The sequence below is a fragment of the Falco cherrug genome, chromosome 8 (genome assembly GCF_023634085.1).
Source record: "Falco cherrug isolate bFalChe1 chromosome 8, bFalChe1.pri, whole genome shotgun sequence".
In the NCBI taxonomy this organism is placed as follows: Eukaryota; Metazoa; Chordata; class Aves; order Falconiformes; family Falconidae; genus Falco; species Falco cherrug.
The window spans coordinates 17598235-17617524 of record NC_073704.1 but is presented as its reverse complement, the minus strand read 5'-3'; the positions used below and the strand labels follow the sequence as shown (position 1 = coordinate 17617524).

The window sequence follows — 19290 nt, the reverse complement described above, 5'->3', positions numbered from 1 at the left end:
AATAGAAAAGGAATCTAAAGAAAACGGTATCCACACACACCAAATTAGTATATTTCAGTTAGTTTACATTCAAAATTCAATTAGGTTTGGTGATGACAGGTATTAACTTAACCAGCCAACATGGCTATCCCAACTTAAAATGGAAAAAAAAATAATCACTAATTAACACTGTAATAGAAAATATATAATGCAATTGTTTTGCAGAGGGTGTCCAATAACTATGAGAAACTAAAACAGTAAATTTTGCAATATAGGGCTTATGGTGAGTAACACGTCACTGACACACTTTTCATTTAAACTTGAGAGACACAGAAGATTATTTTTTCCCCTCTACTCCCTGCTCTCACTAGAAGTCTAGTAAGTAATAAAAACAGAAAAATAATTCTTAGAAAGGAGTCATTCTCCTGCTTTCATTATATAATCCCTATATCAAAGGATGGAAACCAGAGCCTCATTTCATATAACGGTGTATCTTTAAATATGGTCAGCCTTACATACAGGTCGCTCAGTGAACATTTCCTTTTCTTCAGCAAATTTGAGGGGTTTTCAGGAAAAACCTAGAATACTGTAGTTCAAACATCAAATATTCTGATTCTGCCATGCCACTGCAAAGCATTATGGGACTTCTTGTTTAGGTACTTCATGCTTTCATTCTCTTCTACAGCATGATTTCCTCTGCCAGAGGGTTTCTCCTATACCACCTTATGTTCCTACCATCAGCCAAGAAGTTACATCACAGGAGTCCGACGCACAGAAGAGCAGAGCATGAAACACACTCATAACTGACAAGGGACTAGAAATGTAAGGAAGACTGAAAAAAAAATAATTTGATTTGTGTTCTTTCAATTTCAAAATACCTTTTTGTGAAAATGGATACTTTCAACAAACACACAAAAGTATTTTGTAAAAGAAAAGAAAATCCAAGCAATAATTTTCTCATTAAAAATAGTTGGAACAGAAATCTCAGTAACCTCTGCTTTGGTGATTTTGAAAAAATACAGTCTTTCCTTATACAGGTGTGGATTTATTTAGCAAAAGATAAGAAAAAATAACTTCCAGTGTCCTGTGTTTCCACTATCTATGTTTCACATTATGGGGAACATAAGTGTGAAATCCTTCCAGATAAGAATCCAGTTTCTGTATTTCATGGACACACAGAAAGGCAACCTACAGAACACCAAGTGTAGAGGCCATCAGCCTCTTACTTTAATGGATCACTGAGAAAATTAATTCTATGGAATGTTTTTCCAAAACTACTTTATGCTGAGACATCTATCCAGTCTAACATGCTAAGTTGTGAGTGGATTTATATTTGGCCTACTAAGATGCTAAATTAATAATCATATTAACTAAGTAATTTTTCCTAACCTAAGTTCCATAATACTAAATTCTAATATCTTGTGCCAAAGAACATTTCCTTTTCTTCTCGCAGTTTTTTTTAAGTTTCATATCTTGGGTTTCCAAAAAAATATGAAGTACTAAATTGTTCTAAAGTTTTCATTAAGACTGAAAGTTTTTCTAATAGCCTTACAACTGCAATATATGTAAATTCTACTTTTGCTTGAATCTTCAGTTTCATAAGAAAGAAATCTGAAGACTCATGCATTTCAGATGAAGCTGACAGGGCTGAAAACCAACGAAAATATAGCTGCTCTATTTCCAGTCCTCCTGGTACATTGAAAGCACTTAACTGCCAGCCAAACAACTTGATATAATCCTGAACTGCAGAGTTATGGACCATAGTTTATCATTGCCGCTGCATCGATCCAAGGTTGCTGGTAGAGATGAAAATCAACTTTTCTGTACACATATGAAGTATCTAGGGGAGTGGTAAACAGTAACATATATTGCAAACACAACAGCTCTTTTAACAGTCATTTAATGTGTTGGGATTTACCTCATTTACTTCTTCCTGAGTGGTGCAGTGTTGGAAATGCTGCAGCAGTTCTTCCTCATACTTAGCAGCTTTGGAGCTCCAGTTAATGCTTTCACATTCAAACCTAGCAAGTTGTTGCTTCAGATTCTTTACAGAAACATTCACGCAATTCTAAACAGGGAATAGACAAAGAAACATATGAAATTCAGGAAATGTATTGATTTAACCAATCTAAAATTAAAATCATTTTGAGGCAGAACATGCATAGTCAATCACAACGGGCTAGAGTAAACTATTAAACCTCTGCTGTAATGAGAGCAAGTACAGAGCAGTCTCAATCACGAGTAGTCTGAGGAGCAGTTTTGAGTCAAAGTCACAACTTGCACCTGGTGTCTTCTCTGAGCAAAAAGGAAGTGGCCTGCTCTAGTCCATTACCACCTGACAATTAGGTCCTTTCTGCTGTCAATCAGTTTATGGAGTCTGAAGAGCAGACTGGCAATGTGAATAAATCTAGGCAGGTAATAAGGGAATGTCTTGCTTTCTCCCCAGTAAATGAATACAAGCCAATAAGAATCCTGCCCTGAATAAATAATTCCTTTCTAAAATGATACCCATCTTCCTATGCAAATTAGCGTTAAATCCACTAATAAGGTAACACTGTTACTATATTTCCTTTTTGTTCTTTATTATTTCTTTATAGGAGAATAAATATGCAAAGCAACCACTACAAAGTAGCAGGAGTCATATATAGATGTGACATTCAAGAAATCACCAACAGGGCCTTGAACTATATTATACTACAGTGAGAACAAAAAGTCATGTGCTTCCTGCCCCCCCCCACCCCAAGAGATGACACTAAGATTAATTTCCTCCCTATTTTAAATCTATTTCAATGTTTTCCAGAGTAAAATCTGTTCACAGACCATTAAAAAATTAAAACAAAATTTCAAAGAGATTAATTTTTCTTTTCTCCTGGCAAAAGCAATTTTTGATGTAACTACTGAAGATTAAGTTTCATCATTCCTGTATGTTTCATTTAATTTAACGGCTAAACTTGAAATCTAAAAATGATCAACCGTTGTACATTTTATGCTTTGCTTCCTTTTAAAACTATCTTAAAGGTCTGCATTTATTTTTCTCAAAGTATTAATATTTTGTACATATAGTAATAATTTGTACATCTACAAGTCAGCCAGATAGCTCCAATAATCTTCTTTCTATTTGTCCTTCATTTCACAGATCATTCCAATTCTACTCACAGGTTGTTGCACTGCAGACAAAATATCCACTCCGTGGGTAATAAGCAGTTTATATAGTTGTCTGATACGTGCATGTTTCTCCTGGGCATTCACAAGGTAGGCTTTAGCATGATGCACATTTTCAGGGTCCTCACATATTTCAGGAATATCCAGTTCTCCTGATTTTGATAAACATTCCAGCTGGAATATATTAACATTAAAATCACTGTGTTTAAAATAATGTGAAAGGAATCTTACAATTCCTTCCTTACTCATAATGTGTTACCCTAAACTTTGTTGATGTGGGTTTAAGTAATTACATTTGGGTTCAGATCTGAATTTTACATTTTCCAGAATTCATGTGGTTTTAGATCCAAAACTTTATTTTTATCACCAGGCAAGTTAATGAAGTTAATGCTGGGGGGAGGGGGGGGGGGGATATGACAGACAACAGGCACCAAAATAAAGAATTTTACTGCAATGGGAAGCATGTATATTTTAAGATTATACTCACTTCCTTTTTAATGTGATGGAATTTGACTGTCTTGTTGAAAATCTCATCATATTCTGTCATTGTGTTCTTTACCGCTTGATGGAAATCAATAAGCTCACTTATTCTCTCAGAATTCTCTTTCACAGGAAATCCTTTCTGTCTTGGCAATTCTAATAATTTTATCAGGTACTCAAGCTCAGCATTGAGTTGCTAGCAAAAAGCAGAAGTTACTCAAATTACACAAGTATATCTGCAAGTTTTCCCTATACATTCGATGAAATAACAACCTAACAATGGTAAATTGCTTTGGGGTAAAAATCAATGCCATGCTCTTCAAAACACTCTCCAAAAACTTTACTTTTTGCTAGGCATGAATCTCAACTATCATTTGGAAACAGTCTTGGATCAAAACAAGTCAAACTGGCTTGTAGGGAAATAGACTGAATTGCTAAAACTCAGAGATCATATTCAGAGGAGTTAGGAAGCTCAGTATGACATACCTCAGGCTCTGACCAGCTCTAACTCAAAAGCATGAAGCCGATACTGTCCTTGTACTTCTACCACCCCAATGCTTGCATGTCACTTCAATATGCAGCTAACACTGCACAAGACATTCTCTGGACACTGAATGTAGAATGTCTTCTCCCTTACCTTACATACACACACAAAGCCTTCCTCCTGGAAAAGTAATGTAAAACATAAAACCCTGCGACCCCAGACTCTGGGGAGAGTGTGTGAATCTTTATTGTAACAAAAAAAATATTTTTGATCCACCATGCACTTCATTAGCTTGGCTTCTCACCTGATACTGTGGTTTCATTTCATTAAGCCTTTTTTGTAGTTCCAAAACAGTGAAAAGGTCACTTCCAAGGTCAACTGTTGCTGCAAGCTGGAGTGCCTCTTGAAGAATCTCTAATCCATGGGTAGTCTAAAAGATAATCAAATAATTCAGTGTTTCTATGTGTGGTAAATAAAAAATATTTAAACTCAAATCTAAATCTGTAACAAGAACCTTCCCCAAACCAGATACCCAAATGCTGTCAAGTAAAACTTCCCTGTCTCAAACCCTTTGACTAACAACAGTGATAGGAAAATCTTTTAAGGCAGTGTGCAAAAATGATTCAGACACTGAGATCAGAGGACCCATACAGACAGTGTATTTTCTGTGATAACAGACATCATGGTTTAGTGGTAACGTGCACTGGACAAACAGTAGCTACAAATCTCTGGTTCTGCTACTAACCTAGCTAGTGTTGCTTTTAAGGAACACTGTATATTGTCCCTGTGCCAAGGAGGTTTCAATCCTCTTTATGAACATGGCTGGACCTGAGTTTAGCAACAATTAGCATACAGTTTAATTCAGTAACTACTAAGTCACAACAAAATGGTGCTTTTTTTAAACAAACAAACTAAAGCAATGCTGGCATAGTATATGGACCTGATTAAAACTTAAAATTTGAAGCAAGGACTTGGACTTGTATGTGTTTGAATGAGGGCAAAGAAAGATCAAGAACACTTCATGTCTTTTATTGACTATCTGAATGGCAGAATAGACTATGGAGAATCTTACTGATCATCTCTCTTAAATGATACCTATAATAGTTGATGAGAGACTCACAGACAAACTAATAACAATCTAGAAATGTTTGCACAGTTGTTTTTTTCCTATTTTACTTACAATTTTTAGCTGTTCTTTAAATATCCGACACTGTTGCTTGATGGGTTTTACTTGAGTAATTTTAAAATTCCAGATTGCCCAAAGATTGGTCAGCTCTTTCTTTTCTTTACTCAGATCAGCAATGATATCTTCTGTTACTTGTACAGATTTTTCTATTTTTAATATTAAACTCTCATTTACCTGGCAAATAAACAGACACTTTTTTCCACATGTTTTTATAAAATACAATCAAAACCTCAAAATGTCAAAGTCTCAACAAAACTTAATAAACCCCAACTATACTAATGTAATTTTGCTGAAAATTTCTGGTACTCTTATCTGTCTTTAAATACTTTTCTCTAGAAATGGGCACAGATCAACAGAATTTGTTCACTGAGGACATGGTTAACATTAAAGTTTAAAACCTACAACAGGTCGGTAATGATGAATTATTGCCATCTGATAGCTGTTTAACACTCATACAAAATAAACTAATTTCTGGATAGACAGAAGTACCCAAAATGGCCTTTTGGGTAATAGCAACTAGAAAGTGAAGCCAATGAAGAAAAGACCACTCTTTTGTGCTGATAAGCAAAGCAGCACCAAAGCACAGGAGGGAAAAAGTGTTTAGCACTTGAACATTTGATATTTTTTCCTCTTTTAAATATAAGCCCTAGGTAATGCTGTTTCTGCTTTTCCCACTTCAGAACTTTTCTTTTACGAAAGGCTGTGTTTATAAATTGCTTGTATGATCCATACCTTCCAGATATTTAGAAGCTACAACCTAAGAATATCATGGGAAGAGAGCAGCAGAAAACATGGCGGGCAACACACTTCCAGGTCTTTAGAGAGATAATACCTGAAGATATGTTGAGACTTTAAGTGACTACAGTGCAACCTTATATTCACACATATGCATTGATTATCTTATCTGTGCCTGGCTGCATCCAGCTGTGACAGTACCCACCTTAGTCCACACTAATTGCCTGAGCATTTCCCTCCTTAGGCAAATTTTTCCAGCTCATCTTGCATTCTGCTGTATGTTATCAACACCAACTCCTTCTCACCCTAATATAACTGCTCCCTAGTGTGTCCTATAAAAACAGAAGGAATAGCTGGGCATCCATGCTGCCAACATTAACTGGGATCACTTTAGAAGGAGTGGCTTAGGGAATGACTGCACATCTCAAATTATTATCTCTTGAAGGGGTGCTGGAAAATTAGATAGAGATGCCTAGGCAGTGCAGCTTAACCCAAGACAAGATGTAAGACACCTGGAAAGATTATCTGTAAGGAAGCAGCTTTAGCACCCATTTCTTTAAAACTCCATACACTCAATTAGTAAAGACTGCCTCTTGGTGAAGTAAAATAAAATTAATACTGTACTCGCATATATGCTGCTTTCCAACATGAACAAAACAGGTATGTGCATGTATGATATTTGTATAAATATACTGGATTATTTACAAAAAGCTCTGACATTGTTAATCACGTAACTTTTTGTATTACTTATAATGCCATTAGCACTCAAATTAGCACTTCTGTGTTTTAAAACTATAGAGCAGCATTAGTCCCTTTAACACCAAGTACTGGAGAAATCACAATCCATCCATCACAGAAGTAGGATTAGACCTCAGCACAGGCAAACATCAGATACTGAATACGGTTTAATACTCACCATATTTACTAAATTAAGAAAATTGCAACCCATATTTTGGGTGGAAAAAACCTTCTTTATAGCCTTTTGCCACTGAGTATTAGCTGACTCCATTGTGATTTTATTTTCAACTTCCCTGTTTGTTTGCAGTGGTTCTGACTTATAGAATTCCTTCAGATTTTGAATATCATCATTCACCTACAGAAAGACATAACATAAGCATCAAAAAGCAAATAAAAAATTGAACCACTATAATGAGAAGGTATACAGATATAAAATTAAATAGCAGTCTCTGAAGTTTTTCTAGGTTTTAAGAACTATCATCCTCCCTAAAATGTATATAAATACTAAACAATAAAAAAAGTTTTAAATAACCTGTCAACCAGCAGATGGCAAGCAGACAGGTGGCAGCAATTTGTTCTATTTCTGTCACATGTCATTACACGGACACTATATACCAGTATATCAATGCAATGATTTTCACATGATTTCAGTGATCTGTTTAATATGAAGTAACTGAAGTTTGCAATAATCAGAAGTATACACAATCCAAATTTTTGGCAGTTTGTCTTCAAATAAATAAATCCTATGGCTAATTTTACTTGATAGGTTCCATTCCATCCTCAATTTCCTTCTAAATATAACAGAACAGTGTTGCAGAATCTTAAAGCAAGCATTACATCAAAATGAAAATTAACTGCCCTGGGCATCATTAGCACAGCTATCAAAATTATGTTGGTATTGAAGTGATTATGATTTCAGCTACAGCTAGTTTATATTTAATTTTTAAACCCCTTCAGAAGTATTAGTACTTCAGTGGAAGCAGTGCAGGACAGCAATAAATACCTGTATCAACATTATAATATGACATATCTATATCAACATATTATATGAAATACTTTAAAATTTACATGAAGCATAATCATTAAAGAGTCAGAGTACATAAATGTAAACATTTTCATTATGTATATAATGAGAATGCACATGTGCACAGGAGAAAAAAAATAAAAATTCAATTATAATACTTCCCGCAATGGTGATTCAAATCAGTAGAAAACCTGTATATAGGCTAATCACTTTGATGCAAGTTCAATGATCAGGTCTTCTTGCCCTGATGGAACAGACCTCCTTTAAAGTAGAAAGGAGCTTACAAAGACTTGCAGTGCTTCCATGGCACAGCATCTGCAAGATTTGTCTTAGTTAGCTAAAAGCACGTTTATCACTTGGTAAGATTTTCACAGTCTAGTCAGAGAATAAGTAAGTAATCTGTACCTCCACAGCTGACTTTAAAAAGGCCACATAAGTTTCTAGAACTTCTAGTTTTGAACTAATATTTTCTTCAATTTTTTTCAGTTCTTCATTCAGAAAGTCAGTTCTGCTAGAAAAAGCTGCTGCCTGCTCAGGTTCAAACTCTTCCATATCTTTGATGATTCTTTCAGCTGCTTCCAGTTCATGTGAAGTTTCCTTTGAGAGTACAAGCATAGAACAATATGTATAATGACTGAAAAGGGCTTGTGAATACTGGTATTACACTGTTAATTTTCACTAGTATTTCTTTCTTAGGTGTAATTATACTACTTTGTTGAAGAGCAGCTCATACTGCATATTATATGTTGAAAGTAGCCATTTCTTTCCTGGAACTATGGATGTAGTTATTAAAATAGCTATTCTGAATGGAAAAAAAAAGGTAGGAATCTCAGTATTTGGATTAAGTAAACCACAGTGAAAGAATGAAAACAATAGAAGTGTTCCATATGGCAACATTGATAGCCAGAACTGATACAATTCCTTCTGAACTGATTCCCGTGAGTTTAAATCCCTCTTAACTGCTTGTCTGATACTCAATTCTCATATAACTCAATTTTCATAGAACATCCATCATGAATTCTCATGTCCACTCCAGAGTGAGAGTCCAGACACACTGGGTTCTCAAAAGGCTACTGCTGTAATTGTTTTAAGGCCTGTCCTTGTACTACTTTGCCTTATGAATTTTAGTACCATTCATGCTTTCATTTTTGAATCGGTAATTGCTTCCTAGCTCCAGACTAGTCCCTACCCATCAAGCTAGACTGTCCTGCACTCCAACCTAAACCAGTGTTCTTGCATGCAGCATACTTGCAGATATCGAACAGAGATTAAATAGTGTGTCATATCTGTTACAGCATCAACTGCTCAGACCCAGAAGAAAGCCACAGTACACTGACTGCACAAGAGCTGAGTTACTGACATTTTCCATGATGCAGCTGGGATTCTGGTTCTCAGATTCAGTCTTGTTCATAGCTTCACATAACTATGTCTATGTGCTTATCTACTCTCATATATTTAACTCAATACCACTTAGCATATCTACCTCTGTCATTCAGCCAAAAGCACAAACTCCAGCATATCACAATCTACAGAAAGAACAGGTAGGAGAGGCAACTATTTTCAGGGCAGACTGTACACTGCAACAAAGATAACATCCTGGAACATGAAAATTTGGCAGAAAAGACACTAAAAAGTATTATATAATCTTGTGGAACAAAAAGGGGCTCTTGCTCATTTGCTGAACTTTTGATATTCTTACTCTGTGCTCTCTGGAATTTCTTTAAAGTGAATTTTATTTCCACAGACACTGTTCAGATCCAGCTCACAGGTTCCATAAACTGTTGCCTGAAAAAAACCAGACCTCCATAGAAATAATGGAGTTTCAACAACTCCTAAAACATAGAATACTCCTAAAATACATACTGCCATGTTATTCAGCTTAGACATGAAAAATGCGCCTGTGCCAAGGCCATGAAGGGGATTCAGCTGGTTTTAAGCCACTTTCAGATACTGCAGTACTGCTATGGGAGTTGGAAAGGCCCTGGATGTGACTTAAAAATAGTCTCATCTGTGTCACAGAGCTGAGTGCTGCAGTGGTTTCATACCAAAACTCCCGACATGAGCAAGGGCAACTTAACAGCCCTTTCAAAGTTTCTCCGCTTGGGAAATACTTTTTTCTTTTTTCCTGGTTCACCCCTTTTAGTCGGCATAATAAACCACAAGAAGAGTTTTCTGTGCCTGTCTGTCTAGACAATTTTTAAACTTGATACCTCAGGTAGGAGTAGCAATCCATATTTGAAGAGCCTTCCTATCAAGAGCTGATACCGGGCTCTTGAGGTAGCTAACAAGTAACACAATGAGATGGAGACAATGGGGATAACCAATGATATAAGGACTGACTTTTAATGTTATTGTGGTTTTGTTCATTAACTAGTTTTAAACTACAGACCTATTTTCTTTCCACGAATACATAAGGAACTCTTAGCCTCTCACCTTATTTCGAATTACATACAACATGCATTTGTTTCTAAAAGTACTTAATATTATTAAAGCTCCTTTTTTTTTACCTTTGTTTGTTTAGCCAGTTCAAGGTGTTTGTTCAAAACTCTTTCCGACTCAGACAAATATGAACCAATTTCCATACCAACTGCAAGCATCGGGGTGATTTTTTTAATCGACTGCGATACCTTTATTTGAAAGCATTATTTATATAATTAATTTATACAAGTAGACAATATTAAAACAGTAAAAAACATCACTTTCTATAGAATAAAGTGAAGTAACACTTGTCTGTTGGTGTTTAGATTATGTACTTTGTATAATCAGAGAAATTCAGGAATGAAAAAATAAAGGAAGAAAATTCTACTATTTCTCCTAAGAAAATTCTAACAGGTCTAGTCAGAATTTGAGAAAAAAATGCCTCCTGCTTGCTCTCATTTTCTTTATAGTGCTTTCCCTTATCCTAAGTATCCCAGGCTTGTAATTTCAGTAAGGCACAATTGCTTTATAATCTAGGTATTATAACCTTGGCAGAAGTATTTTTATTATGCTCCATGTTTTTTTACAGGAAGTATATTTAAAGCTTCTCTACCAAGACACCTTATCTTTATGTAGACTCATGTACACAACTCCATTCCATTGTCATGGTAAGATGTTATATATGCATGATAACAAAACAGATTATGAAGTTCAGAGGCAGATGATACCAAACATAGTATGTGTAGTTATTATTAGACACGTGAATTCACATGTACCATATATTTTAAGAAGAGACTGCTGGCTGAGGATCAAACTTTATTAAATGAAGCTCAGGGGCAGATGAATTTAGCACCAGATTTGGGATACTTTACATTGAGCAGAAAGTCGGAATGAAAAATGTCTTGGTAGGGATGTGACAATAATCACTGTTCACTACAATGAAAGATCACCTACTATGACTGAAATCTTCAAAATGTTCTCTAATGCAAGACTGGCAACAAAGTCATTACAACAAACCGCAGAATGAAACGTCAATATTGGAGTCTACATTCTGAGTAAAAATGACCTTCATAACTGAAGTTTTAGCTTAAGATTCACAATATGCTGGTGATGACATTTCTATAAAACCAGCAGCAGCTATCAACAAATCTTTTATTTTCAGCTATATTCAACAGTATTTTCACTGTGTTCTAATACCATGAGGCCTCTTCTACATAAACTGTAAGCAAAGGGACCAATTTATGGCAAATTGACTTTCCATTTCATTCAGAATAGTTCATTATAAACATGCAACTATTATAAAATATTAGATTGCAGAATTACTTATTCAGTCATTAAATCTGATTTACTTTTTTCAGTCTATGCTCTGGGATCTCCTTCATATGAATCTTGTTAAAAAACTATATTTCAGATTTGAATTTACACAGGGAACCTTATTTAGGAGCCATATGTCTATTCGATCTCTGACAAGTCATTAAAAAGTCTGTAGTACTACAGAACATTCAACAGCTTAAAGTCTGTGATGTTCTTGATGTAACAGTATCTTAACAAATAAAGGGAATTTCTATAGTGACCAGAATTTACTCTCACTCTTACGGAAAATTTGCTGTTGTTCACAGTCACCATGCTTATTAACTCTCAAGTTTTGCCACACCTCTATTTTTATCTTCAGCCAAATGAAACAGAAGACATAGAAACAGTGTAGGAAACCTACATGCAGGTCACAGTCCTGATTACTCAGTTCTTTTCCAAAAGAACAAATTATAACAACTCATTATCTAAGCAAATCCATGCTTTACTTAAGATCACTGTTACAATGTTCTCACAGAAACAGCTACATTTTACAGAACAGTTTTAGGTTCATTTGTGCTGGAAAAAGCATTCAGCATTCTAACTACAACTGTACTCTCTAACAAACCAGTATGTTATTTGTAATTATTTTGAGTCAACTTTAATATTCACATAGCTATATTAAAGAAATGCAACGCACTGCTCATGAATGCATTAAGAAGACAATGTGTTATAATGTACCTTATTTAGATGACCTTCAAGTGAGGCAATCCACTGTTGTTTCTTCAAGGTAAATTCTTTATAATCTGGACCCTGCCTGATTAGTTGATCTACTTTTTTTTTAACATATTCCATCGTTTTCTGAATTCCTGTCACCCAAGAACTAAAATGGAAAAGTAGAAATGTTATTTCTCACTTTTGCTCAACAATCAGGATGATAATGATTTTTTAAAATCCACCACCTGTACTGTTGATTTGTGGCAAGTAATTTATTAATTTTAAACTGTGACCCTTAAAAAAAATAAAATAAAATTAATACAAACAAATTTGGTAATAAGTAGAACACAGGAATGACATTTCCAAACAAATCATTTTTCACCAATGCATAAATTCACATGCCAGATACCCTGATTCACTGAGAAATACCTCATTTCACAAATAATTCTACCTTTATTTACATATCTAAAGGCTGAAACTACTAATTGAAAAGCATATCACATTTCTTTAAAGGTGTTGTTATAATAGGAGAAAAGACAACATCAATTTACAAAACAATGGCTTGTCTTTATCTTAAAGCTTAGTATCAGGGATGCAATTCACAATCTGAATACCTGACAGTCTTCTTCAAATTGTAAAGAGGTTACCATATACAATTAAGATCTGAATTTTAGATACAGAAAAAAGAAACACACATATCAACTGATTTACTACTGAAATTTATTCACTGTAAGACAATCATGCTCAAAATAAATTTTCCATTACTTCAGTTTCATCAGAAACTTATATTGATACAGGTACTTATTCAAGGTCTCCTCTTTTGTCCTTAAAATTAAAGGAAATTTCCTCCTTACTTCACATTAGGCTCAGCGAGTGAATCCTGCAACCTCAAAGAAAAACTTAATTCTACACTATTAACACCAATTATGGTATTAATAGACCATTCTGTTTGAATCTGGTCCAAGAATTGGCCACAAAGTGAAACCAAATTTCTAAGTCCCTTTTAGGGAGTAGGTGGTTTCAAGTTTTTGTAAATTGGTCTTTCAAAACTTATTAGTTTGTGCTTTATCCTTACAACCTGAAAATGTCACTCCTCTATTTCAGTACTCCTTCAAAAAAGGTATGTCTAAAAACTTCTGTAGCAACACTCCTTTAAACAAAAAACAACAGAACAAGATTTATAGTTTTTGAAAATGATAATTTAGATCTGAATAATACCTTTGAAAATATCATTAGTTTGTTATGAGATAACAATAAATTTTTAACTCCAGTAAAATAATGACAGTTCTTACACACAGGCAAGCTAATTGGCTGGCAAAGTAACAAAGGCTGGACAAAACTTACTGATTGTATGATTATTTTTTTTAATTAATACATGTAAGTTTTTGCTCCTCCTGTTTTTCTAGCTGGTTTTAATTTAAAATTATTGGAGTTTAAAAATCATACTTACCGATATTTTCATGTTGAAACACTATAGGATTACAAGAATGAACTGCCTTCTGTCACTTTTCTATATTCTGTTCCAATGTGAGCATTTTCATTTATTTGTACTACCATTTAGTATAAGGCTTCAACATACCTCAAGATTTGAAAGTAGGACAGAATTAACATCTTATTTCTCCATTTTTCCTGTGAATTGGATTTCCAATTATGCCACTGAAGTCTTTGTTACTAGCCTTAAACGTAGTCTTCCCTCAACATGAGGGTATCAGACTTGAAAATCATAAAATACTAGAGTAGTCTTATCATATGCATACAAACTGTCTGGCTTATTTTTGGGTACTCTAAAAACAAAGAGAGCAAAAAAAATGTAGATATAGATATCTGTTTACATTTTAATTCTCTTAGTGTTCAAGTTACTCTGTCTTTTCTCAGTCCATTTAAACCAATACTACACATGGTAGCCGCTTTGATATTGCATTAAAAATGCTTTTTCCAGTATCCTTATTCAGAAGATACAGTGTGTTTCAGGGCATCATTTCATCAAAACAGACTAAGTGTCACTCAACCTGAACAAGGACAGATGATTCCTTTTCTTTATTAGAAAATACGTGGTCTGGAAAACCAGAGAATCTGGCTCCTTTTTTAGAACTATTTAAGTCATGCAAGTAGAACAGCATGCAATACCTTCTCTATCATAAATGACAAAGGAATTCTAAAATTACTGTTCTCCGACTACTCCTTTGGTGAGCTAGCAGCTAATTTCAAATTCCACACAAATTTCTACTTGCTCCCAGCTAGTTCAAGAATCCTACCAAATCACAAACACTTAACAGCTATGTATCTCATTGCCATATTATACTTTCTCTGTATTATAGCAAAGCAGCTTTTTGAAAAGATACCTAAAATTTTTCAGATCCACAACCTTTAAGACCTTCAAATGGTGACTGCCCATGTCCCTCAGGATCTTCAGTCCAGTTAGATAAAGGAAATGGGAAGTCTGTGAGGACAGTCAAGACTACCAGTGAATTGTACAATAAGGGGACCAATATAGTAATCAGGATTTAGTCTTTACAGGAGTTCTGTTTTCTGTCTAAATCCTCCTTTGACTCTCAGCTGTTCATACAAATTTTGTTGTCCCATGTGGGTTAATCACTGGGCTAAATACTGGCCAGCATGTAAGGATAGCGCAGGGTGGCTTATATACAACAGAGAGGCCTTTCTCTTTCCTCTTTCGAAATATGAACATTTCTGAGAGAGACCAATGTTCTGGAATATAACACTTAACCACATCTTCTGACAGAACTCTCAGTGTCACCATTACTGGGATTATGAGCTGGCTGGGAACTTTCTGGGTACCTCCTGAAGCCAGGGGTTTGGCAAAAACACTTAAGACTTCTCTTGGTGTACAAAAAAGTTCAATGTCAGTCAGGATCATCCTTCTGGCATTGAAGACTAGCCCTGTGCTGAGTTGCATCTGGAAGAGACTAGCCAGCAGGTTATCTGACCCTGTTAAGGGCTTGTGAAACTACATCTGGAGGCCAGTTTGCATTCCCACAGCACAAGACAGACAGACAAGTTGAAGTGAACTCAGCAGAGGCCACCAAGATGGTTGGAGACTAGAGCACATGATGTACAAGGAGGTGTTGACAAAAGGTAAGAGGTGATCTAATTGCTCTTTCGTTATCTATGAGGAAGTAGAGTTATACAAAAGACAGAATCAGTCTTTTCAGAGGCGTACAGAAAAAGGGCAAAGTGCAATACTCACACGTTTCAGCAACAGAAATTTTGGCTAGATAGAAGAAAAACATGTTTCATAAGAACAGTGCTTAAGCACTAGAACAGGTTTCCTGGAGAAATTATGGAATCTCCATCCTTGGAGATAATACAAATTTGGCCCTCAGCAACCTAAATTAACTGACAGGTTTTGAGCAAGGGATTACGCCAAATGACCTCTAGATTTCCCTGCCAGTTTAAATTACTCTATGACTGTAATCCTCAAGCCCATGCCCAGGGTTATAAAGATTCCACCTGCACAGAAGTACTAGCATTACTCATTGCAATGCAGGGCAGCATGGCAGAGGGCAGCAGGGGAAAACTGAAAAGCCATAACATTCTGGTTTTGCTGTCTTGAAAGGGACTTATTTTTATGATTCAAGTGGACACTTAAAGTATTTGAGAGCCTGGCTTTTTACACTGTTCTTTAGAAACAGCAAAACACATTTCTAGTGAGACTTTCTATCGATATTTTTTGAAGTTTCATCTTCCTTCTCTAAACCACTGGTTCGTCAGCTGTAATGCTTTGACGTTTTTTGAATTATAATCTCTTCTAGGCAGAAATCTTACCTTCTTTTTTATTTATAAGTACCTTGAGCAGCGCTTCGGCACACAGGATATCTGCTTGTGGCATTACCTGCTTCTATTGAATTTTACCAGAAAAGACTGATTGGGCTATTTTGACAAATTCATTCCATTCTTCTTGATGTGTACCCATGGTATCTTACTATCCCACAGCTGATTTGGGCTGTTTAAACATTTTTAAAGAAACTCTTAATAAGGAAAAAAGAAAATTAATTACTTGTCATTTTAGGGATTCATTCTGTCAAGGTCTTTAGTGTTTCCGACATTAGTCAGTGCCGTGCAGACAACTTGAAATACATCTGCTTCTGTTGACATAATGTCTAGCAGAACATCAAGATCTAGAGAACAGCAGCATGCATTCTGGAATTATAGCTGGTTTAGGAATCAAAATAAAAGTTTCACTGAGGAAAATCTCTTTCCTTTCCATTTAATTAAAATATCAGGAGATGCTGAAGCAGTTAACAATAGCTGTAAAGCCAGCTGCCTGTGTTCCCAAAACAACTTTCTGGTTTAATTTTCTATTTTATCCCTTTGCTAGTAGGGTCAAGCCAATTACATCTGGGATGACAGGTGAAGGCACATCAGATAAAATTTTTTTGTAAGGTCATGAGATTACATTAAAATCTTAACTAGACTTTCATTTGCTGTGTTGAAGTAAAGCTATTTAAGGTTCAGGAATAATTAAGGACATAAGTATGTAATGGGAAAGTAGAGCTAAGCTGACCACTAGCCAGCTACCAGCCATGGTCCTCTGCTCTGTCTTTGAAGTAGAACTCAGTAATATAAACAGTCTTCATTCTTATTGCACCAGACCTGAAAAGTAGGAGATATCAAGCCACTAGGACTGATTCTAAACTAAATCATGCTTTCTATCAGTGTGAAAATCATACCTCTGGAGTACACCATTACTGTTATTAACAAAAGCTTTGGAAGAAAAAAAAGTTGCTTCATTCATGAATTTAAACTACTAATAAGTGGAAAAACTTCCATATTTTCTGCACTTGGCTTAACACCTGTATTTTTGTCTTGCATCACATCACATTATAATCGCTATAATGCTGACTTTCAAAAAGGTCTAAAAGGATTACAGGGGGCAGCAGGGAGTGTTCATAGCCACTGATAACTTCATTTTCATTTACATACATTTACTTTTCCAAAATGTTTAACTAAACCATTGGTTCTGAACATTGCCCTAACATATGTATTCCATTGTTTGACACCACTCTGACAAGTAGCATGTAGTATTCCTAAAGATATTTGTTAAAGAGATTGGTTTGCATAAATAGCAACACTTAAGTATGGCAGAAACTTTGAGTTTCAGGTCATTTAAATGCACTTAGTTAACTACAGCAGTTCTAAATGCTGTCTGATTTTAACTAGTAGAGTTATAAAGCAACAGGTAGATATGGAGAAATGCAGTAGATACGGAAAAATGGAGGGAATACCTGTGAGAATCTGCTTTATTAACTAAAGTTTGTCCCTTTTGCAAGGTAGTGGCTGTGCAACCTTTAATTGCTTCCTGTAATTCCTCATACTTCATTGTCAAGACAGGCAAACGTAAGCCTTCTGAATTAAAGATTTTAAGGTAAGACTCAATACCTTCAAGATCATCAAGTACCTGAGGGGAAAAAAAACCAAACAACTGTTTTCAGTATTTCTATTTAAAATGTGCATGTATATTCTTTTGCATAGATGAACAATAGACATTTAATATTTAACAGTTCTTCAGAAATTAAAAGCAAATTTTAATTTGGGGCCTGGTACTGACTTTGCAGGTCACAGAAGACCACAGGTGTAATTAAAAGAAGTTAATATAAGTATGGGCATGCAAAATTATGATTACTCTTTGAATTTAAAACTATTCAATTTTTTCAGCAATTGTCAGGCTAATTTGACATACTGAAGCAGAACCAAAATAACAAGAGTAATACAGCACATCAGCACTCAAAGTTTTATTGAAGCACCCTCTTTTAAAGAGTTTTACCAAAATAATTCTTTTATCTAATGTTTCTATATATTATATAGATCTATATTTCCAACAAGTAAATTATATTTTATTATTTTATTTAATAAGTAAATTAATTTTTATTAAAAAGGTAGGTTTTAATTTTACACATATGCAGCTTTGGTTTGGTTATACCTATTCTCAGTTTGCCTTTACTGTAAACACAAGTTTCTCATTCAAATGACAGAAAAAAGTGACAGAAGTACTCTAAAAATACTTTTAGATAGAGTAAGAACAACATTGCAATATTCCATTATTAAAGTCAGTTAATACTAATATCAGTAAAATAGAAACATGCCCAAACATAATGTGCATAATTGGCATCATAGCAGTAGCACCTTATTCTTTTCACATATTTTTTTGTTGCTCTCAACACCAGAAAAACATGAAATCTAAATAAGGCAAATTGGTAGACTATCTAATAACATTGATTTCTCATTGAATGCATGCATTTATGAAACAAATTAAAAATATAAAGCCTATAACATGGATTACTCTCTATACATATTTTTAAAAGGAAATCAACTGTTTGTACAACACCAATCAAACTTGTGTTCTGACTCTGCACATCTCTATATATACTCTAAGCTTTAGTTCAGTGAATAACTTTTCAGACTTACAATCTGAAAATAAATTGCTCTTGAAGCCTCAATTCATCACTGAAGAATTTTGAGAGACAACAAAACCAGAAATACCCTAAAATACTATCTTTAATTATGTCAAGTTTAAAATTATTACATCAGAAGAGCACAAGAACATGGAGATAGACTACATTTAACTTTAAATAATTTTGCAAGGTTTTACATTCATAAAAAGTTGAAAAGTGAATGTTCAATTAGATTGTCAGGGTACAATATGCTCCAGCTTGCTATAGTGTATTACAAATGAACCAAGAACTCAGCAGGTGAGAATGAACTATATTGCTGACTCAAAAGAGCAAGGAGAAATGCCTGAACTCTCTCCAACACTGAAATCTACACAAAAGAAATTAGGCAAAACAAAGAAAAGAAGATGAGTAAAAGTAATTCAACTTCTATACAAAATGTATTATAAAAGCACAGGCATACTGTTTTGTTGTCTCTGCCAGGTTATTATTCCTTGCAGAATAAAGGATTCAGCATTTTTTACAAATGCTCCATTGGAGAAGGAGTGTAAATGAGGGTACAGAGAAAGGATTTTTCCTAAAACATGAAATCCTTTTAGTCATCACTTAGTGTAAAAAAGGCCATAAACTTCAGATCAAAACAGGAATTACAATTATTTTTGGAAAC

General features: G+C 34.8%; 1 protein-coding gene across 1 annotated transcript in view; it reads right to left on the bottom strand.

Moving 5' to 3' along the window:
* CCDC141 (coiled-coil domain containing 141) overlaps positions 1-19290 on the bottom strand; it is a 103694-nt gene that overhangs the window by 30294 nt on the left and 54110 nt on the right. The window contains exons 9-18 of the mRNA XM_027810731.2: positions 17460-17632; positions 12238-12379; positions 10296-10415; positions 8194-8385; positions 6943-7119; positions 5286-5465; positions 4410-4535; positions 3629-3817; positions 3136-3315; positions 1898-2047 (exon numbers count right to left, since the gene is read on the bottom strand). Coding sequence (XP_027666532.2) covers positions 1898-2047; positions 3136-3315; positions 3629-3817; positions 4410-4535; positions 5286-5465; positions 6943-7119; positions 8194-8385; positions 10296-10415; positions 12238-12379; positions 17460-17632 — 1629 coding nt within the window. The remainder of the gene's footprint in view (positions 1-1897; positions 2048-3135; positions 3316-3628; positions 3818-4409; positions 4536-5285; positions 5466-6942; positions 7120-8193; positions 8386-10295; positions 10416-12237; positions 12380-17459; positions 17633-19290) is intronic.